Here is a 21,147-nt window from a genome sequence, read left to right as displayed (position 1 = left end):
AGGGTGTCTCCCCCTTTGAAGAGGGGGATGACTGCGGCAGCTTTCCAATCCTTGGGGATCTCAGACGATATGAAAGAGAGGTTGAACAGGCTGGTAATAGGGGTTGCGACAATGGTGGCGGATAGTTTCAGAAATAGAGGGTCCAGATTGTCAAGCCCAGCTGATTTGTACGGGTCCAGGTTTTGCAGCTCTTTCAGAACATCTGCTATCTGGATTTGGGCCGAGGTTGAAGTAGCCAGGCGGAAGGCATGGCCAGCCGTTGAGAAATGCTTATTGAAGTTTTCGATAATCATGGATTTATCGGTGGTGACCGTGTTACCTAGCCTCAGTGCAGTGGGCAGCTGGGAGGAGGTGCTCTTGTTCTCCATTGACTTCACAGTGTCCCAGAACTTTTTGGAGTTGGAGCTACAGGATGCAAACTTCTGCCTGAAGAAGCTGGCCTTAGCTTTCCTGACTGACTGCGTGTATTGGTTCCGGACTTCCCTGAACAGTTGCATATCACGGGGACTATTCGATGCTATTGCAGTCCGCCACAGGATGTTTTTGTGCTGGTCGAGAGCAGTCAGGTCTGGGGTGAACCAAGGGCTATATCTGTTCTTAGTTCTGCATTTTTTGAACGGAGCATGCTTATCTAAAATGGTGAGGAAGTTACTTTTAAAGAATGACCAGGCATCCTCAACTGACGGGATGAGGTCAATGTCCTTCCAGGATACCCGGGCCAGGTCGATTAGAAAGGCCTGCTCACAGAAGTGTTTTAGGGAGCGTTTGACAGTGATGAGGGGTGGTCGTTTGACTGCGGCTCCGTAGCGGATACAGGCAATGAGGCAGTGATCGCTGAGATCCTGGTTGAAGACAGGGGAGGTGTATTTGGAGGGCCAGTTGGTCAGGATGACGTCTATGAGGGTGCCCTTGTTTACAGAGTTAGGGTTGTACCTGGTGGATTCCTTGATGATTTGTGTGAGATTGAGGGCATCTAGCTTAGATTGTAGGACTGCCGGGGTGTTAAGCATATCCCAGTTTAGGTCACCTAAACATTAAACATGTTTAAACATCCCTCTACTGTAATTATGGATGTCTTTATGGATTAAACATCCCTCTACTGTAATTATGGATGTCTTTATGGATTAAACATCCCTCTACTGTAATTATGGATGTCTGTATGGATTAAAACATCCCTCTACTGTAATTATGGATGTCTGTATGGATTAAAACATCCCTCTACTGTAATTATGGATGTCTTTATGGATTAAAACATCCCTCTACTGTAATTATGGATGTCTTTAGGGTTTAAAACATCCCTCTACTGTAGGTATGGATGTCTATATGGTTTAAATCATATCATATTAATCTAGTCCTTCTATGACAAATAAGTGTATTTTGTTTACAATTATTTTTGATTACTGGCTATAAATCGATCTCTGAGGGACATCCCTGCTTCACACAGGCAGAAGAGACATACTCCTGTGTCTGTGAGAATCAGGGCTACCACTCAATGCCTGCCATTTCTATCTACAGAGTCCACAGACCAATTTAGACCCGGAAATATCGGTTAGAACAGTTACCAGAACCACACAGGTTACCAGTTACCAGAACCACACAGGTTACCAGTTACCAGAACCACACAGGTTACCAGTTACCAGAACCACACAGGTTACCAGTTACCAGAACCACACAGGTTACCAGTTACCAGAACCACACTGGTCCCCTAAACAGGGAACTTTACATCTATTAATAAATCATGCAATTCGTATATGTTAAGAATTTGGAAATGCTTAAAGATCCTGTTCAATCTCTTTAACAGAGATGATATGACGAAATCTGTTTCAAATATGACACGACTGCCGAAATGTCACAGTGACTTGGAGTTCCACCAAACCAATATGGAAATGGGAGAACTGACAGTGCCTCTCTTGCAGATAATAAGAGCATTTTTAATCCACTGGGATGGGAGTACCCTCACACACACAGAGAACCTAATGGCTTCAACAGCAGGTAGGCTTCTAAGCCAGTAATTAGTAGGACTAGTGAAGTCAATAGCCCACGGGGCTCTGGTCTAAAGTAGTGCTCTGCAGGGTTCCCATTTGGCATGCAGTCACCGGTTGATGTTTTCTCTCCATTGTGATGTCATTTATTATTTATCGTCATTGTGATGTCATTTATTATTTATCGCCATTATGATGTCAACTGAAAAGCTGTATTTGGATCCATGAATGGAAGTAATTACACACAAAAAAATGAAGAAAAAACAAACCACGTTCTTATTTTATTTTTTTTATCCAAATTTTAAACGTCAACATAATCTTGCTTTACACGTAACAACAACAACAGACACACGATGAGCCCTTTTTCCATCAGCAGTTGTCACAAAGTGCTTACCCGGCCTAAAACCACAAAGAGAAACCAATGCGGATGTAGAAGCATCATTGTAGTTCATGACACAAAACATCAAAAGTTCAATATGTAACTTGTGGTCCAGTAATGACATGTAGTGTTGATAGCAGATATACAGAAGCTTGTGCTGAAAAGTATTGACCTAACAAAATCATGTTTGTACAATTTGTTAAAGCCTGGGTTGGGTTGTGTCAACCGACTTGTCACTCATTGTTTGGCTTGAACATGGAGTTGCATAGAGCACAAATAGATCTGGGACCAGGTTAATTTTATTTTATTTATCTTTATTTTACTAGGCAAGTCAGTTAAGATCAAATTCTTATTTTCAATGACGGCCTAGGAACAGTGGGTTAACTGCCTGTTCAGGGGCAGAACGACAGATTTGTACCTTGTCAGCTCGGGGATTCGAACTTGCAACCTTTCGGTTACTAGTCCAACGCTCTAACCACTAGGCTACCTGCCGTCCCTACACTCTAACCACTAGGATACCTGCCGTCCCTACACTCTAACCACTAGGCTACCTGCCACCCCTTTCAGTTAAATAAAATGGTCTTGATTCATTTATTGATTGGTAATTAGCCTCTATATAATTAGATACCTCCATCTCCAGACAGTAGTGATTTGCATGCTACTGAGTATTCCAACTCCAATACCTCTATTGGGTCTATTGTATTGTCTGTTGTGGAATTATCTGTAGTGAATCAATGAACCTGTCTTTCTCAGCATGCTGAATCAGGTAATAGTGAATCAATAAACCTGGCTTTCTCAGCATGCTGAATCAGGTAATAGTGAATCAATAAACCTGGCTTTCTCAGCATGCTGAATCAGGTAATACTGAATCAATGAGCCTGGCTTTTTCAGCATGCCGAATCAGGTAACACTGAATCAATGAACCTGGCTTTCTCAGCATGCTGAATCAGGTAACACTGAATCAATAAACCTGGCTTTCTCAGCATGTTGAATCAGCTAATACTGAATCAATGAACCTGGCTTTCTCAGCATGCTGAATCAGGTAATAGTGAATCAATAAACCTGGCTTTCTCAGCATGCTGAATCAGGTAATAGTGAATCAATAAACCTGGCTTTCTCAGCATGCTGAATCAGCTAATACTGAATCAATGAACCTGGCTTTCTCAGCATGCTGAATCAGGTAATACTGAATCAATGAACCTGGCTTTCTCAGCATGCTGAATCAATGAACCTGGCTTTCTCAGCATGCTGAATCAATGAACCTCTTGTGTCCTTTCTATTTCAAAGGATTTTTTATCTTTCTGAGGTGACCCTGTTCTATTTCAAAACATGTCTTCACAATCTGTACTTCTCTGAGATGCCTGCAGTGGTTACCTTCATTTACAAGACAGTAGTTTGGTGAAAGTACAAAATGTGCTTTTATAAGTGATCATGTTCGTTAATGGACTAGCTCTCACTACCGTATGTACAGCTGAGCAGTAGGAGGTTTTGCCACCAGGACTTTGGTCTACCGTCTCCTAAACGACAGCTGCCTGCTAGCTGCCTGCTGTGGTGCTCTCTTCCTGTCAATAACAATACTAATTAATACATATATAATTTGCATAGCACATTTCCCACGCTCAATGCGCATAAAGTTAGAAAGCAAAACAACAACAAAAAACTATCACAATACGTCAACACATTACCTGCTAATGTCGAAGATGGACTTTAAGCAGATTAAGCCATTAAACATTAGAAGTTTGAATAGGTGTTTTAAAGTGAGGGAGATTAAAGCTGCCTCCTGGACGAGTACAGGTAGAGTGTTGCAGAGCTGAGGGGGCCACATGTGAGAAGGCACTGTCACCCCTGCTGTGCAGGGTAGTGGCTGGTTTGACCAGGCTGTTTTAGTCTGATGATTGTAGGGTACGTCCTGCGGAATAGTTATTCGGATGTTGGCATATGTCCAGTGCCTTCGAAAGTATTCAGACCCCTTGACTTTTTCCACATCTTGTTACTTTACGGCCTTATTCTGGAATGGATCAAATTGTCCCCGCCCTCATCAATCTACACACAATACTCCATAACGACAAAGCAAAAATAGTTTTTTTTTTATAAATATTCAGACCCTTTACTCAGTACTTTGTTGACGCACCTTTGGCAGCGATTACAGCCTTGAGTCTTCATGGGTATGACGCTACAAGCTTGGCACACCTGTATTTGGGGAGTTTCTCCCGTTCTTTTCTGCAGATCTATTATTTTCCGCTGATAAACATCCCCACAGCAGGATGCTGCCACCACCATGCTTCACCGCAGGGATGGTGCCACCACCATGCTTCACCGCAGGGATGGTGCCACCACCATGCTTCACCGCAGGGATGGTGCCACATTTCCTCCAGACGTGGCGCTTGGCATTCAGGCCGAAGAGTTCAAAGTGTTTAATCTTGGTTTCATGAGACCAGAGCATCTTGTTTCCTTTGGGTGCCTTTTGGCAAACTCCAACCGGGCTGTGATGTGCTTTTTACTGAGGTTGGCTTCCGTCTGGACACTCTACCATAAAGGCCTGATTGGTGGTGCTGCAGAGATGGTTGTACTTCTGGAAGGTTCTCCCATCTCCACAGAGGAACTCTGGAGCTCTGTTAGAGTGACAATCAGGTTCTTAGTCACCTCCCTGACCAAGGCCCTCCCCTGATTGCTCAGTTTGGCAGGGTGGCCAGCTCTAGGAAGAGTCTTGGTGGTTCCAAACTTCTTCCATTTAAGAATGATGGAAGCCACTGTGTTCTTAGGGACCTTCAATGCTGCAGAAATGTTTTGGTACCCTTCCCCATATTTGTGCTTTGACACAATCCTGTCTCGGAGCTCTAGGACAATTCCTTCGACCTCAGGGCTTGGGTTTTTGCTCTGACATGCACTGTCAACTGTGAGACAACTGTGTGTGTGCTTTTTCAAATCTGAATTGACCACAGGTGGACTCCAATCAAGTTGTAGAAACATCTCAAGGATGATCAATGGAAACAGGATGCATCTGAGCTCAATTTCATGTCTCATAGCAAAGGGATATTGAATACTTATGTTAAATAAGGTATTTCTATATTATTATTATTAATAAATGTGCAAAAAATGTCTAAACCTGGTATTGGGATGTCATTATGGGGTATTGTAATGTCATTATACGGTATTGTGATGTCATTATGGGGTATTGTAATGTCATTATACGGTATTGTGATGTCATGGGGTATTGTAATGTCATTATACGGTATTGTGATGTCATTATGGGGTATTGTAATGGCATTAAACGGTATTGTGATGTCATTATGGGGTATTGTGATGTCATTATACGGTATTGTGATGTCATTATGGGGTATTGTAATGTCATTATACGGTATTGTGATGTCATTATGGGGTGTTGTAATGTCATTATACGGTATTGTGATGTCATTATGGGGTATTGTGATGTCATTATACGGTATTGTGATGTCATTATGGGGTATTGTGTGTAGATTGACGAGGGAAAATGTTTATTCAATCCATTTTAGAATAAGGCCGTAACATAAGAAAATGTGGAAAAAGTCAAGGGGTCTGAATACTTTCCGAATGCACACTCAGAAAAAAAAGGTATGAATAGGGGACAGCGTTGTTTCCTGGTGTACAAAAATATTAAAATACACAATGTACCTTAAGAGGTACACATAATCTCACATGGTACTGTTGGGTACCTTTTTAGGGTACATTTGCAGATAATCTAGTATAATGGTACATTTTTGTACCCAATATGCTCTCAAAAACCAATCCCATTTTCATATTTCCCAGCATGCACTTTCGCAGGTTGATTTTTAGAATTGTTTGTTTCAATATGTTTGATTGATCTTATGCTACACAGAGATAAATAACATACTTTTTTTTTTTACTCATCCAATCTGTTAGTAGTTGGACTTATTTCACCCGTTACTGAGATGGTTGTTCCTGTTTAGATGGTTTAGGGAGTCTCATTTATCAATCTTCCCTACTTTGGCAGTCATTTTAAATGCCGTTTGAGGGTGATTTAAAAGTTAAAATTTGGGGATATTCTAACTCTGGCTGCATTCCAATGAGAATTCCATATCACTTTGTTGTCTGTGTCACTAGCAAACAGGTACTGGTAACTCTAAAATTCACTTGAAAGGCACCCTGGGAAATATGCAAATAAGGCTTTGCACCATACAGTTTTTAAAACAACACCCCAAAAACGTTTTAGTGGTACATTTTTGCCACTTAAAGGAACAGACTGCGTTGTCACTGTGGTGGTTACCTAAATAGGATCATTTGTACCTTTTCCAAAAGGTACGCTTCTGAACCTGTACTAATTTATCCCATAATGTACACTTGGATAAATGAGGTGAAAAGGAGACTGGAGTGCTTCTTTTTTTAAGTCTGTAACGAGACTATTTCAACAGATCTACACTGTTCACTGGGTAGCTGAGTGTTCTCCGTCATCTTCTCCCCTGCTAAGGCTGAGGAGGTCTGAGAGGAGACGGACGGACCGTTCTCCAGCACACCCTGCGCCAAGCCTCCATTAGCCCCACCTCCAGTCTCTGAGAAGGCCTCCCTCTTCAGTGGTCTAATAAAGAGTACAGTGGGGTTGTTGGGTGTCTCCACAGCGCCGCCCCGGTGGTTGGAGGGCTTCCTGAGGCAGCGGGACAAGGTAGCCACACAGCTCTTCTTGAAGTTCTCGTTCATGAAGGCGTAGATGATCGGGTTGTTGAAGGAGTTGGAGAAGCCGATGGCCTGGACGATGGCGATGATCATGTTCACCGTCCCCTCGTCAGAGTTCTCCTCTAGGTTGTCTAGATGAAAGGAAGGTTTTTGGGGATTAGTTTAGCTGTATTTAGACAATATTTGTAGCTAGGTTTCTATCCAATTTGCGTCAGAGTTTCATTTGAATATTTTAAAATCACCATATAACAATATTGCATTTTCCACCAAAGATGTTTCCATCAAACTGATTTTTTCATTATAATTTTGGGGAAATTACAATACAGTAACAAATATAGGACATCACTACAATCATTGTTTTCTCTTAAGAAACTAATAAAAAAAACAAGACTGTTTGCTGATTTAAACGTTTTCAATTTTAACTAGGCAAGTCAGTTAAAATAACATATTCTTGTTTACAGTGGACGGCGCTGGGCCAATTGTGCGCCGCCCTATGGGACTCTCAAGCACAGCCAGATGTGATACAGCTTGGATTCAAACCAGGTACAATAGTGGCACCTCTTGCACTGAGATGCAGTGCCTTAGACCTCTGCGCCTCTCGAGAGCCCCGATAAGAGGCTGTGCGTGATGTAGTGCATATAAACATAACTTTTACATTTTCATGTACCGAATGGAAAAAATACAAGTTTAATGGGTTTCCATCGCATTTCCAGCTCGACTGATACTTGTATCACAAAAACTGTGCGTGTAGGCTACGTACATTATGAGATAATTATGAAAAAGGGTCAAATTATGTGTATTTGTGAAACGGCAGCCAAGCATCGATCACCATGTCACCAGAATAAGACCCTCGACATTTATTGGAAAGGAGCATCAAGCTCATTGCACATTCACCACCCTGTGAAGTTGAACATAATTGATTTAATCTGTAGGCTAATAAACGGCATGTTTCCCCGAGTCGTAATGAGAGGACCACACAACATATCATCACGTGACTCCAACTTTACTTAGATATGATGGTTATTATATTAATCATTTGCTCATCGCGGCGTTTCCACCGCCATTTCTTATATAATACATTTTACCGACACAAAAAGATCCCACCATGTCGAACGAACAAATAGTTTTGTCAGCACAGTCTTGTACCGACATGTCATGTTTCAATCAGACTTGTCGTGACTTTTTGTTTTCATGCATCAGGTAATTCATCCGCATGACATGGTTTAATGGAAACGTGGTTAGTGAAAAACATGCTGAACCGTAAGATTTACACCTGCCTCTGAGTTACAGTTAAACCTGAATGTAAAGGTGAACCTATGTGACGGTGATTGTTTATGCTATATGTACTACACCCTATTTCAGCTTGTTAGACCTAGCCCTATTGTCGTTATTGTAGTGTGATAGATCATATACTTACTGTACTCAAACAGCATGTGAACGGTATGAAACGGAGCCCAACAGATCGTGAACAGCAGAACGATGGTAATCATCATTTTTACAGCTCGCTTCTTCTTCCTGTGAAAATCAATAAAGAATGTTCTAACCTTCTCGCGCTTATTCCCTTTCTTTTATTCTTCCTGTATGGAGAGACATGCAGGTGTCATCCTGCACAATGCATTTCAACGGGGATTTTAGAAGAGTTCTCTGTGTGCCTGAATGGTCTGGCAATAGTGCTGCCAACTCCAGTCAACTCAGACCGCGGTTCAACACCCAGGTGCTTTCAACTTTTCATATCAGTTCACCTCAAGCACCTCAATCAATAAATATAGTGCATTTTATAAAGCCTTTTTTACAATCAGCAGTTACCTAGAGAGGAACCAGGCTGTGAAGAGTGGCCATTCCTCTCCTGGCTGTACCTGGTACAGAGGAACCAGGCTCTGAGGGGTGGCCATTCCTCTACTGGCTGTACCTGGTACAGAGGAACCAGGCTCTGAGGAGTGGCCAGTCCTCTCCTGTCTGTACCTGGTACAGAGGAACCAGGCTCTGAGGGGTGGCCAGTCCTCTCCTGTCTGTACCTGGTACAGAGGAACCAGGCTCTGAGGGGTGGCCATTCCTCTACTGGCTGTACTGGGTAGAGAGGAACCAGGCTCTGAGGGGTGGCCATTCCTCTCCTGGCTGTACTGGGTAGAGAGGAACCAGGCTCTAAGAGGTGACCAGTCCTCTTCTGGCTGTTCTGGGTAGAGAGGAACCAGGCTCTGAGGGGTGGCCAGTCCTCTACTGACTGTACTGGGTAGAGAAGAACCAGTTTCTGAGGGGTGGCCAGTCCCTTCCTGGCTGTACTGGGTAGAGAGGAACCAGGCTCTGAGGGGTGGCCAGTCCCTTCCTGGCTGTACTGGGTAGAGAGGAACCAGGCTCTGAGGGGTGGTCAGTCCTCTCCTGGCTGTACCTGGTACAGAGGAACCAGGCTCTGAGGGGTGGCCAGTCCTCTACTGGCTGTACTGGGTAGAGAGGAACCAGGCTCTGAGGGGTGACCAGTCCTCTCCTGTCTGTACCTGGTACAGAGGAACCAGGCTCTGAGGGGTGGCCAGTCCTCTACTGGCTGTACTGGGTAGAGAGGAACCAGGCTCTGAGGGGTGGCCAGTCTTCTCCTGTCTGTACCTGGTACAGAGGAACCAGGCTCTGAGGGGTGGCCAGTCCTCTACTGGCTGTACTGGGTAGAGAGGAACCAGGCTCTGAGGGGTGGCCAGTCCTCTACTGGCTGTACTGGGTAGAGAGGAACCAGGCTCTGAGGGGTGGCCAGTCTTCTCCTGCCAATACTGGGTAGAAAGGAACCAGGCTCTGAGGGGTGGCCAGTCTTCTCCTGGCTCATCTCTCCTCTCTCATTCTAGAGAGGAACTAGGCTCTGAGGGGTGGTCAGTCCTCTCCTGGCTCATCTCTCATTCCAGAGAGGAACTAGGCTCTGAAGGGTGATCAGTCCTCTCCTGGCTGTACCTGGTGAAGAGGAACCAGGCTCTGAGGGGTGGCCAGTCCTCTCCTGGCTCCTCTCTCCCATCTCTCATTCTTCCCTATATCTATCACAATAAAAACAATGAAAGACGTCTGCGTATATGTAGAGTACCTAGATATTTTGTTGACCTCTCTGTGGTTCATGGTGTTCAGGACAGAGGAGTCCCCCACCCTCTTCCTGATCCACAGCTCTATCCCTATCCGTGTGTAGAGAAACAACATGGCTACCATGGGCATCAGGAACAGAGCGACCATGATGAAGGTGGTGTACACTTGTCTGTGGATCAGGGAACGCCAACGCTCCTGACAACACACGTGGTGGTGGTCGTACAGGAAGTCATACTTCACCTGGGAATGGAGGGGGAAACACATCAATGAATCATTCAATCACAGCTTTTGGTTTTCTGGAGTGATTCTGAAAGCGACCGATTTGGTTAGGTTAAGTTTGGTTAGGTCAGGTCAGGTAAAGTTAGGTAAGGTTAGGTCAGGTTAAGTCAGATTAGGTTTGGTTAGGTCAGGTTAAGTTAGGTTAGGTCAAGATAGATCAGGTTAGGTCAAGATAGATCAGGTTAGGTCAAGATAGATCAGGTTAGGTTAAGTTTGGTTAGGTCAGGTAAGGTTAGGTCAGGTCAGGTTAAGTCAGGCTAAGTTAGGTCAGGCCAGGCTAAGTTAGGTCAGGCCAAGTTAGGTCAGGTCAGGCCAGGTTAAGTTAGGTCAGGCCAGGTTAAGTTAGGTCAGGCCAGGTTAAGTTAGGTCAGGTCAGGCCAGGCTAAGTTAGGTCAGGCCAGGCTAAGTTAGGTCAGGTCAGGTCAGGTCAGGTCAGGTCAGGCCAGGCCAGGTCAGGCCAGGCCAAGTTAGGTCAGGTCAGGCCAGGCCAAGTTAGGTCAGGTCAGGCCAGGCCAAGTTAGGTCAGGTCAGGCCAGGCCAAGTTAGGTCAGGTCAGGCCAGGCCAAGTTAGGTCAGGTCAGGCCAGGCCAAGTTAGGTCAGGTCAGGCCAGGCCAAGTTAGGTCAGGTCAGGCCAGGCCAAGTTAGGTCAGGTCAGGCCAGGCCAAGTTAGGTCAGGTCAGGCCAGGCCAAGTTAGGTCAGGTCAGGCCAGGCCAAGTTAGGTCAGGTCAGGCCAGGCCAAGTTAGGTCAGGTCAGGCCAGGCCAAGTTAGGTCAGGTCAGGCCAGGCCAAGTTAGGTCAGGTCAGGCCAGGCCAAGTTAGGTCAGGTCAGGCCAGGCCAAGTTAGGTCAGGTCAGGCCAGGCCAAGTTAGGTCAGGTCAGGCCAGGCCAAGTTAGGTCAGGTCAGGCCAGGCCAAGTTAGGTCAGGTCAGGCCAGGCCAAGTTAGGTCAGGTCAGGCCAGGCCAAGTTAGGTCAGGTCAGGCCAGGCCAAGTTAGGTCAGGTCAGGCCAGGCCAAGTTAGGTCAGGTCAGGCCAGGCCAAGTTAGGTCAGGTCAGGCCAGGCCAAGTTAGGTCAGGTCAGGCCAGGCCAAGTTAGGTCAGGTCAGGCCAGGCCAAGTTAGGTCAGGTCAGGCCAGGCCAAGTTAGGTCAGGTCAGGCCAGGCCAAGTTAGGTCAGGTCAGGCCAGGCCAAGTTAGGTCAGGTCAGGCCAGGCCAAGTTAGGTCAGGTCAGGCCAGGCCAAGTTAGGTCAGGTCAGGCCAGGCCAAGTTAGGTCAGGTCAGGCCAGGCCAAGTTAGGTCAGGTCAGGCCAGGCCAAGTTAGGTCAGGTCAGGCCAGGCCAAGTTAGGTCAGGTCAGGCCAGGCCAAGTTAGGTCAGGTCAGGCCAGGCCAAGTTAGGTCAGGTCAGGCCAGGCCAGGCCAAGTTAGGTCAGGTCAGGCCAGGCCAGGCCAGGCCAGGCCAGGCCAAGTTAGGTCAGGTCAGGCCAGGCCAGGCCAAGTTAGGTCAGGTCAGGCCAGGCCAAGTTAGGTCAGGTCAGGCCAGGCCAAGTTAGGTCAGGTCAGGCCAGGCCAAGTTAGGTCAGGTCAGGCCAGGCCAAGTTAGGTCAGGTCAGGCCAGGCCAAGTTAGGTCAGGTCAGGCCAGGCCAAGTTAGGTCAGGTCAGGCCAGGCCAAGTTAGGTCAGGTCAGGCCAGGCCAAGTTAGGTCAGGTCAGGCCAGGCCAAGTTAGGTCAGGTCAGGCCAGGCCAAGTTAGGTCAGGTCAGGCCAGGCCAAGTTAGGTCAGGTCAGGCCAGGCCAAGTTAGGTCAGGTCAGGCCAGGCCAAGTTAGGTCAGGTCAGGCCAGGCCAAGTTAGGTCAGGTCAGGCCAGGCCAAGTTAGGTCAGGTCAGGCCAGGCCAAGTTAGGTCAGGTCAGGCCAGGCCAAGTTAGGTCAGGTCAGGCCAGGCCAAGTTAGGTCAGGTCAGGCCAGGCCAAGTTAGGTCAGGTCAGGCCAGGCCAAGTTAGGTCAGGTCAGGCCAGGCCAAGTTAGGTCAGGTCAGGCCAGGCCAAGTTAGGTCAGGTCAGGCCAGGCCAAGTTAGGTCAGGTCAGGCCAGGCCAAGTTAGGTCAGGTCAGGCCAGGCCAAGTTAGGTCAGGTCAGGCCAGGCCAAGTTAGGTCAGGTCAGGCCAGGCCAAGTTAGGTCAGGTCAGGCCAGGCCAAGTTAGGTCAGGTCAGGCCAGGCCAAGTTAGGTCAGGTCAGGCCAGGCCAAGTTAGGTCAGGTCAGGCCAGGCCAAGTTAGGTCAGGTCAGGCCAGGCCAAGTTAGGTCAGGTCAGGCCAGGCCAAGTTAGGTCAGGTCAGGCCAGGCCAAGTTAGGTCAGGTCAGGCCAGGCCAAGTTAGGTCAGGTCAGGCCAGGCCAAGTTAGGTCAGGTCAGGCCAGGCCAAGTTAGGTCAGGTCAGGCCAGGCCAAGTTAGGTCAGGTCAGGCCAGGCCAAGTTAGGTCAGGTCAGGCCAGGCCAAGTTAGGTCAGGTCAGGCCAGGCCAAGTTAGGTCAGGTCAGGCCAGGCCAAGTTAGGTCAGGTCAGGCCAGGCCAAGTTAGGTCAGGTCAGGCCAGGCCAAGTTAGGTCAGGTCAGGCCAGGCCAAGTTAGGTCAGGTCAGGCCAGGCCAAGTTAGGTCAGGTCAGGCCAGGCCAAGTTAGGTCAGGTCAGGCAAGGCCAAGTTAGGTCAGGTCAGGCAAGGCCAAGTTAGGTCAGGTCAGGCCAGGCCAAGTTAGGTCAGGTCAGGCAAGGCCAAGTTAGGTCAGGTCAGGCAAGGCCAAGTTAGGTCAGGTCAGGCAAGGCCAAGTTAGGTCAGGTCAGGCAAGGCCAAGTTAGGTCAGGTCAGGCAAGGCCAAGTTAGGTCAGGTCAGGCAAGGCCAAGTTAGGTCAGGCCAGGCCAAGTTAGGTCAGGCCAGGCCAAGTTAGGTCAGGCCAGGCCAAGTTAGGTCAGGCCAGGCCAAGTTAGGTCAGGCCAGGCCAAGTTAGGTCAGGCCAGGTTAAGTCAGGTCAGGCCAGGTTAAGTCAGGTTAGGCCAGGTTAAGTTAGGTTAGGCCAGGTTAAGTTAGGTTAGGCCAGGTTAAGTCAGGTTAAGTCAGGTCAGGTTAAGTCAGGTCAGGTTAAGTCAGGTCAGGTTAAGTCAGGTCAAGTCAGGTCAGTTTAAGTCAGGTCAGGCCAGGTTAAGTCAGGTCAGGCCAGGTTAAGTCAGGTCAGGCCAGGTTAAGTCAGGTCAGGCCAGGTTAAGTCAGGTCAGGCCAGGTTAAGTCAGGTCAGGCCAGGTTAAGTCAGGTCAGGCCAGGTTAAGTCAGGTCAGGCCAGGTTAAGTCAGGTCAGGCCAGGTTAAGTCAGGTCAGGCCAGGTTAAGTTAGGTTAGGCCAGGTTAAGTCAGGTTAAGTCAGGTCAGGTTAAGTCAGGTCAGGTTAAGTCAGGTCAAGTCAGGTCAGTTTAAGTCAGGTCAGGCCAGGTTAAGTCAGGTCAGGCCAGGTTAAGTCAGGTCAGGCCAGGTTAAGTCAGGTCAGGCCAGGTTAAGTCAGGTTAAGTCAGGTCAGGTTAAGTCAGGTCAGGTTAAGTCAGGTCAGGTTAAGTCAGGTCAAGTCAGGTCAGTTTAAGTCAGGTCAGGCCAGGTTAAGTCAGGTCAGGCCAGGTTAAGTCAGGTCAGGCCAGGTTAAGTCAGGTCAGGCCAGGTTAAGTCAGGTCAGGCCAGGTTAAGTCAGGTCAGGCCAGGTTAAGTCAGGTCAGGCCAGGTTAAGTTAGGTTAGGCCAGGTTAAGTCAGGTTAAGTCAGGTCAGGTTAAGTCAGGTCAGGTTAAGTCAGGTCAAGTCAGGTCAGTTTAAGTCAGGTCAGGCCAGGTTAAGTCAGGTCAGGCCAGGTTAAGTCAGGTCAGGCCAGGTTAAGTCAGGTCAGGCCAGGTTAAGTCAGGTCAGGCCAGGTTAAGTCAGGTCAGGCCAGGTTAAGTCAGGTCAGGCCAGGTTAAGTCAGGTCAGGCCAGGTTAAGTCAGGTCAGGCCAGGTTAAGTCAGGTCAGGCCAGGTTAAGTCAGGTCAGGCCAGGTTAAGTCAGGTCAGGCCAGGTTAAGTCAGGTCAGGCCAGGTTAAGTTAGGTCAGGCCAGGTTAAGTTAGGTCAGGCCAGGTTAAGTTAGGTCAGGCCAGGTTAAGTTAGGTCAGGCCAGGTTAAGTTAGGTCAGGCCAGGTTAAGTTAGGTCAGGCCAGGTTAAGTTAGGTTAGGCCAGGTTAAGTTAGGTTAGGCCAGGTTAAGTTAGGTTAGGCCAGGTTAAGTTAGGTTAGGCCAGGTTAAGTTAGGTTAGGCCAGGTTAAGTTAGGTTAGGCCAGGTTAAGTTAGTTTAGGTTAGGCCAGATTAGGTTAGGCCAGGTTAAGTTAGGTTAGGCCAGGTTAAGTTAGGTCAGGTCAGCTTCTTTGGTGCCAGGATGTTTACTGTAAGCGTTTTGGATTTGATTTGAAGCTATAGTAGCTGTGCTGGGAGGGGCTTGACATACCTCTAGTTGCTGTACGAACAGCATTGGGGATCCCACAACCACTGATGCACTCCATACAAGTCCTGCACAAAGAAGACATGTCTCAATACAATGACTTCCTCACAATACCACAAGTAATACATCATATACTGTACACATATGAAGAGTTTCTCTCCAAAACGCTGGATCCACCAATTTTTCACATTTGTACCTTCATGTGTGTGTAAAATTTTACCATTATCATATTTTTAATTAATAGATTTTAGCTGTGTATTACAATGAGTTTGTTGCAATACGCTATCCTGTATTTCTATTGGGTAGCTGGAATAGAATGTTCCTATCCTGTATATCGATTGGGTAGCTGGAATAGAATGTTCCTATCCTGTATTTCTATTGGGTAGCTGGAATAGAATGTTCCTATCCTGTATGTCTATTGGGCAGCTGGCATAGAATGTTCCTATCCTGTATATCGATTGGGCAGCTGGAATAAAATGTTCCTATCCTGTATATCTATTGGGTAGCTGGAATAGAATGTTCCTATCCTGTATGTCTATTGGGCAGCTGGAATAGAATGTTCCTATCTTGTATATCTATTGGGTAGCTGGAATAGAATGTTCCTATCCTGTATATCGATTGGGCAGCTGATATAGAATGTTCCTATCCTGTATATCTATTGGGTAGCTGGAATAGAATGTTCCTTGGGTAGCTGGAATAGAATGTTCCTATCCTGTATGTTTAACATATGAATTCAACACACAAGTCTAGCATCATGCCATAGTGTTTGGTTAGAGTTAGGTCTCGTACCAAATGGCACCCTATCTCCTATACACACTGAACAAAAATACAAACAAAGATCCCAGCAATGTTCCATACACACAAAAAGGGAATTTCTCTAAAATTTTTGTACACATTTGTTTACATCCCTGTTAGTTAGCATTTCTCCTTTGCCAAGATAATCCATCCACCTGACAGGTGTGACATATCAAGAAGCTGATTAAACAGCTTCTTCTAAACAACCACATCATTACACAGGTGCACCTTGTGCTGAGGACAATAAAAGGCCACTCTAAAATGTGGAGTTTTGTCACACAACACAATGCCACAGATGCATCAAGTTGAGGAGCATGCCATCGGCATGCTGACTGCAGAAATGTACACCAAAGCTGTTGCCAGAGAATGTATTAATGTTAATTCCACTACCATGGTGAGAGGATAGTAAGATGAAAGATGACAAAAGATAAAGATCAGATAAAAGATGGAGGTCAGGTCAAGACATTTTTTTCTCTTTTTGTTGTCAGTGCCTCAGAGCTTTATGCGTTTTTTCCCCACTTATCTACACACCACACTCCACTTTATTGGTATATTATGAAAGAAATTCAACCATAACTGAAGAACTCTCATAGGCTACTATCCAATTCATTTAAAAAAAAATCTCCATCTTTTATCATCTTTCATCTTACTATCCTCTCACAACGTCTGTACCTAGTGACCTTTAGTCCTCTCCTCTTCTTCTCCCACTCTCCTCTTCTCCCACTCTCCTCTCCTCTCCTCTTCTCCCACTCTCCTCTCTCATTTCTCCTCTTCCCCACCCTTCCTTCTCTGTTCTCACTGACATACACCATTAACACAAAAGCAGAAGGAGTGTTTATTTTTAAAAGCATACCTAGCATCTTGTATGCTCTTTTCGGAGTGTACTGCCTCCTCATTTTCAAGGGGTAGACAATTCCCTGGTACCTCTCCACGGCGATGCAGGTCATTGTGAGAATCCCCGTCACTATGGCCATAGTCTGAACAAAAGGAATCGTCTTGCAGATGAGAACACCTATGAAGAGAAGGGGTTAGAAGTGTCACTCAAAAAAAACACACTGTACATGGAACAAGCAGAAGTTTCTCCATACGTTCTCTCATTGGCTGCGATTACACAGACCAATTCCGATCTTTTCTCACTAATTGGTATTTTGACCAATCAAATCAGCTCTTTTGTCAAGAATTGGGCAACATATCATAATTGAGCTGCCTGTGTACTGCAGCCGGTATGGCTCTCGTTATATAACAGCATGGGGAAATTCGTGTGTTGGTAACCTTCACTCCTAAATCCCCTTGGCTTCGATGTATAGTCCCCTAGAAGGCTGATTCTCACCCATTCAAACAAGATAGGCTATTTTGTGACAATTCACAGAATAACCTTTAATCACAAAACGAATGTGATATTGCTTGCTCTAAATCTTGTGTGAAATACTGAAAAAGGTGAAATAACTCTCAAGCCACCTATAAACCCTAATGTCCGGCAAAAAACCAGAACATCGATTAAAAACGGTTTACTTAGACAACAACTATGGAAATAAAATACTCGGTAAGGCACTGCTCTGTAGCCTATTACCTCCCACGTTGGTTGGTTGGTTATTAACGTCAACATTTTTGACTGATGGGTTGAGTGACCCACATCTATCAATTTCATTCAACTGTAGAAGGCACCAGAAGGCAATAATACACTGAGATTCTCTTGAAATTATATTTAAAAAAACGCTCTGCAAACACAACCCGTTCATAAATCAATGAGTGTCAAGGCTCAGATTATAATATTCATAAACTACTGCCAAATTGAATGCACTTCCATATTATTATAGGATGGAAAACACCACAACGATTACATATAGGCTTCTAAAGTTTATTCAAACTATCAATGACAGTACCCACTGCGCACATAAATCAATCCAACGTCTAATTCCACTTTAGTTCAATGTAATTTCATTGCAACGACGCGGAAATCACGTTAATTCAACCAGTAGACATTCCGTGCAGAGCAGACAGCTGTTGACGGAATCATGGAACATAGGAACTCACCTCCGAGCCATTCCGAGGAGATGTTCTGCAACAAGGTGAACGGGATACAGAAGAATGTGATAAGAAGATCGCTCACCGCCAGAGAACAGATGAAGATATTAGTGGAGGTCTGTATTGCTCTTTTACGCACCACTATGTAGACAACCAAACTGTTCCCAACCAAAGCCAGGACGAATATGACAGCATACATAATGACGAAAGTAGTCTTAGCGCCCAACGGCAACTCAGGGACGTAGACAAGCGGCTGGATGTTGTAAGACTCGATGAACTCTTGTCGCGTTAAATTGTAATGTTGTAGCATCTCTTGCAGAACCTCGGGTGTTATTTTCGTGGACCCCATTTCTGTTGCCGTTGTCATTTTCTAGGATTTTATGTAAATTCCAGTAGTACAGCCACTACAGACAGATGTATTTTCCCACGAAACGTGTGTGTTATACACGTGTAGCTGATTAGGCTACTCCAAGCAGTGCGCACTGGTGCGCTCCTCCAAAAAAACATATTTCCACTGTGCTGCGGCTAGATAGTGCATTTCTCCGGTGTCCAGAGGCAAGAGGAACGTGTCTGAGTGACACTTCTAGCCTATACCGCACGTTGTTAGTCTGCTGTTGTTGCTGTGGGCGTATAACCTCTGTCCGTCAAGGGGTGGAACACCCAATTAGCTGTCATTCCAGTCCTCAAAAGACAGAAGACGCACACGCACACGCACAGCTTTATGGAAACAGATTCATATTTTTTGTTTGTGTGATTTTGTGCTTTTCATCATAGCCTATACAAGATTGAGGTCTCATGAAAAGGTCATTCCTGGTTTTGATCCTTGTGTTCAATTCCCTGAACTCATGTAGAGGAGGAGTCAATCAACTTGTCTTATCATTGCATCTACTCGAGTTAGTTACATAGTAATTTGTTTTTGTGCACAGTGCTCTTCAGAGATGCGCTGTTCGACAACAACACACTTCCTTTGCAAACAGATGGCTGTGATTCTATTATACAGTCCTATCTCAGAACTGTTATGGGGATTCTGACAAGGGTCCCGTCTTTCAATCAAATGTTTTGTGTATATATAGTACTTTTCAAGTACAGCCTGCTTGAACATTACACTTGGACTCAACATATATATGGATTTATGTAATTGGGTGCAAGTTACCCATTGTTTGTTAAGGATGATTTTTCTATATTGTGTTGAGTCTCCAAGCAACATGGGAAACATTGGACCCTAAGTGAGAGGCTGTGTAGGGAGCTGAGTCTCCTAGCGACATGGAAAGCATTGGACCCTAAGTGAGAGGCTGTGTTGGGAGCTGAGTCTCCTCGCGACATGGGAAGCATTGGACCCTAAGTGAGAGGCTGTGTTGGGAGCTGAGTCTCCTAGCGACATGGGAAGCATTGGACCCTAAGTGAGAGGCTGTGTTGGGAGCTGAGTCTCCTAGCGACATGGGAAGCATTGGACCCTAAGTGAGAGGCTGTGTTGAGAGCTGAGTATCCTAGCAACATGGGAAGCATTGGACCCTAAGTGAGAGGCTGTAGACTGTGGAGAGGCTGTAGATTGTGGAGAGGCTGTAGATTGTGGAGAGGCTGTAGATTGTGGAGAGACTGTAGATTGTGGAGAGGCTGTAGATTGTGGAGAGGCTGTAGATTGTGGAGAGGCTGTAGATTGTGGAGAGGCTGTAGATTGTGGAGAGACTGTAGATTGTGGAGAGGCTGTAGACTGTGGAGAGGCTGTAGATTGTGGAGAGGCTGTAGATTGTGGAGAGGCTGTAGATTGTGGAGAGGCTGTAGATTGTGGAGAGGCTGTAGATTGTGGAGAGGCTGTAGATTGTGGAGAGGCTGTAGATTGTGGAGAGGCTGTAGATTGTGGAGAGGCTGTAGATTGTGGAGAGGCTGTAGACTCTGGAGAGGCTGTAGATTGTGGAGAGGCTGTAGATTGTGGAGAGGCTGTAGATTGTGGAGAGGCTGTAGATTGTGGAGAGGCTGTAGATTGTGGAGAGGCTGTAGATTGTGGAGAGGCTGTAGATTGTGGAGAGGCTGTAGATTGTGGAGAGGCTGTAGACTGTGGAGAGGCTGTAGATTGTGGAGAGGCTGTAGATTGTGGAGAGGCTGTAGATTGTGGAGAGGCTGTAGATTGTGGAGAGGCTGTAGACTGTGGAGAGGCTGTAGATTGTGGAGAGGCTGTAGATTGTGGAGAGGCTGTAGATTGTGGAGAGGCTGTAGACTGTGGAGAGGCTGTAGATTGTGGAGAGGCTGTAGATTGTGGAGAGGCTGTAGACTGTGGAGAGGCTGTAGACTGTGGAGAGGCTGTAGATTGTGGAGAGGCTGTAGATTGTGGAGAGGCTGTAGATTGTGGAGAGGCTGTAGATTGTGGGAGGCTGTAGATTGTGGGGAGGCTGTAGATTGTGGAGAGGCTGTAGATTGTGGAGAGGCTGTAGATTGTGGAGAGGCTGTAGATTGTGGAGAGGCTGTAGATTGTGGAGAGGCTGTAGATTGTGGAGAGGCTGTAGATTGTGGAGAGGCTATAGATTGTGGAGAGGCTGTAGATTGTGGGGAGGCTGTAGATTGTGGAGAGGCTGTAGATTGTGGAGAGGCTATAGATTGTGGAGAGGCTGTAGATTGTGGGGAGGCTGTAGATTGTGGAGAGGCTGTAGATTGTGGAGAGGCTGTAGATTGTGGGGAGGCTGTAGATTGTGGAGAGGCTGTAGATTGTGGAGAGGCTATAGATTGTGGAGAGGCTGTAGATTGTGGAGAGGCTGTAGATTGTGGAGAGGCTGTAGATTGTGGGGAGGCTGTAGATTGTGGAGAGGCTGTAGATTGTGGAGAGGCTATAGATTGTGGAGAGGCTGTAGATTGTGGGGAGGCTGTAGATTGTGGAGAGGCTGTAGATTGTGGAGAGGCTGTAGATTGTGGAGAGGCTGTAGATTGTGGAGAGGCTGTAGATTGTGGAGAGGCTGTAGATTGTGGGGAGGCTGTAGATTGTGGAGAGGCTGTAGATTGTGGAGAGGCTGTAGATTGTGGAGAGGCTGTAGATTGTGGAGAGGCTGTAGATTGTGGAGAGGCTGTAGATTGTGGAGAGGCTGTAGATTGTGGAGAGGCTGTAGATTGTGGGGAGGCTGTAGATTGTGGAGAGGCTGTAGATTGTGGAGAGGCTGTAGATTGTGGAGAGGCTGTAGATTGTGGAGAGGCTGTAGATTGTGGAGAGGCTGTAGATTGTGGAGAGGCTGTAGATTGTGGGGAGGCTGTAGATTGTGGAGAGGCTGTAGATTGTGGAGAGGCTATAGATTGTGGAGAGGCTGTAGATTGTGGAGAGGCTGTAGATTGTGGAGAGGCTGTAGATTGTGGAGAGGCTGTAGATTGTGGAGAGGCTGTAGATTGTGGAGAGGCTGTAGATTGTGGAGAGGCTGTAGATTGGGGAGAGGCTGCAGATTGTGGGGAAGGCTGTAGATTGTGGAGAGGCTGTAGACTGTGGGG

General features: G+C 46.5%; 1 protein-coding gene across 1 annotated transcript; it reads right to left on the bottom strand.

Annotated features, from left to right (window-relative positions):
- Positions 1-6,501: 6,501 nt before the first annotated feature.
- On the bottom strand, positions 6,502-18,287 carry LOC110532996 (pyroglutamylated RF-amide peptide receptor-like). The gene is made up of 6 exons (XM_090228791.1): positions 17,692-18,287; positions 16,511-16,669; positions 14,869-14,930; positions 10,088-10,323; positions 8,447-8,544; positions 6,502-7,160 (listed from the first exon to the last, which is right to left on the bottom strand). Exons 1-6 carry the CDS (start codon positions 18,047-18,049, stop codon positions 6,742-6,744), a joined length of 1,332 nt encoding a protein of 443 aa, XP_090084917.1. The 5' UTR covers positions 18,050-18,287; the 3' UTR covers positions 6,502-6,741.
- Between the last annotated feature and the right edge of the window lie 2,860 nt (positions 18,288-21,147).

This window comes from Oncorhynchus mykiss, unplaced genomic scaffold, assembly GCF_057628025.1.
Source record: "Oncorhynchus mykiss isolate SJ-2025 unplaced genomic scaffold, ASM5762802v1 scaffold101, whole genome shotgun sequence".
Taxonomy (NCBI): Eukaryota; Metazoa; Chordata; class Actinopteri; order Salmoniformes; family Salmonidae; genus Oncorhynchus; species Oncorhynchus mykiss.
The sequence above is the reverse complement of the archived record's forward strand: the minus strand, read 5'-3'. Positions and strand labels throughout refer to the sequence as shown.

Excerpts from the sequence above, each read along its gene's own strand:
- LOC110532996 (XM_090228791.1), bottom strand. The coding sequence starts at position 18,049 with ATGACAACGGCAACAGAAATGGGGTCCACGAAAATAACACCCGAGGTT. Across the intron at positions 14,931-16,510 it reads AAGAGCATACAAGATGCTAG|GACTTGTATGGAGTGCATCA; the intron begins GTATGCTTTTAA and ends TTCTTTGTGCAG. Across the intron at positions 8,545-10,087 it reads GAGGTCAACAAAATATCTAG|GAAGAAGAAGCGAGCTGTAA; the intron begins GTACTCTACATA and ends TGATTTTCACAG.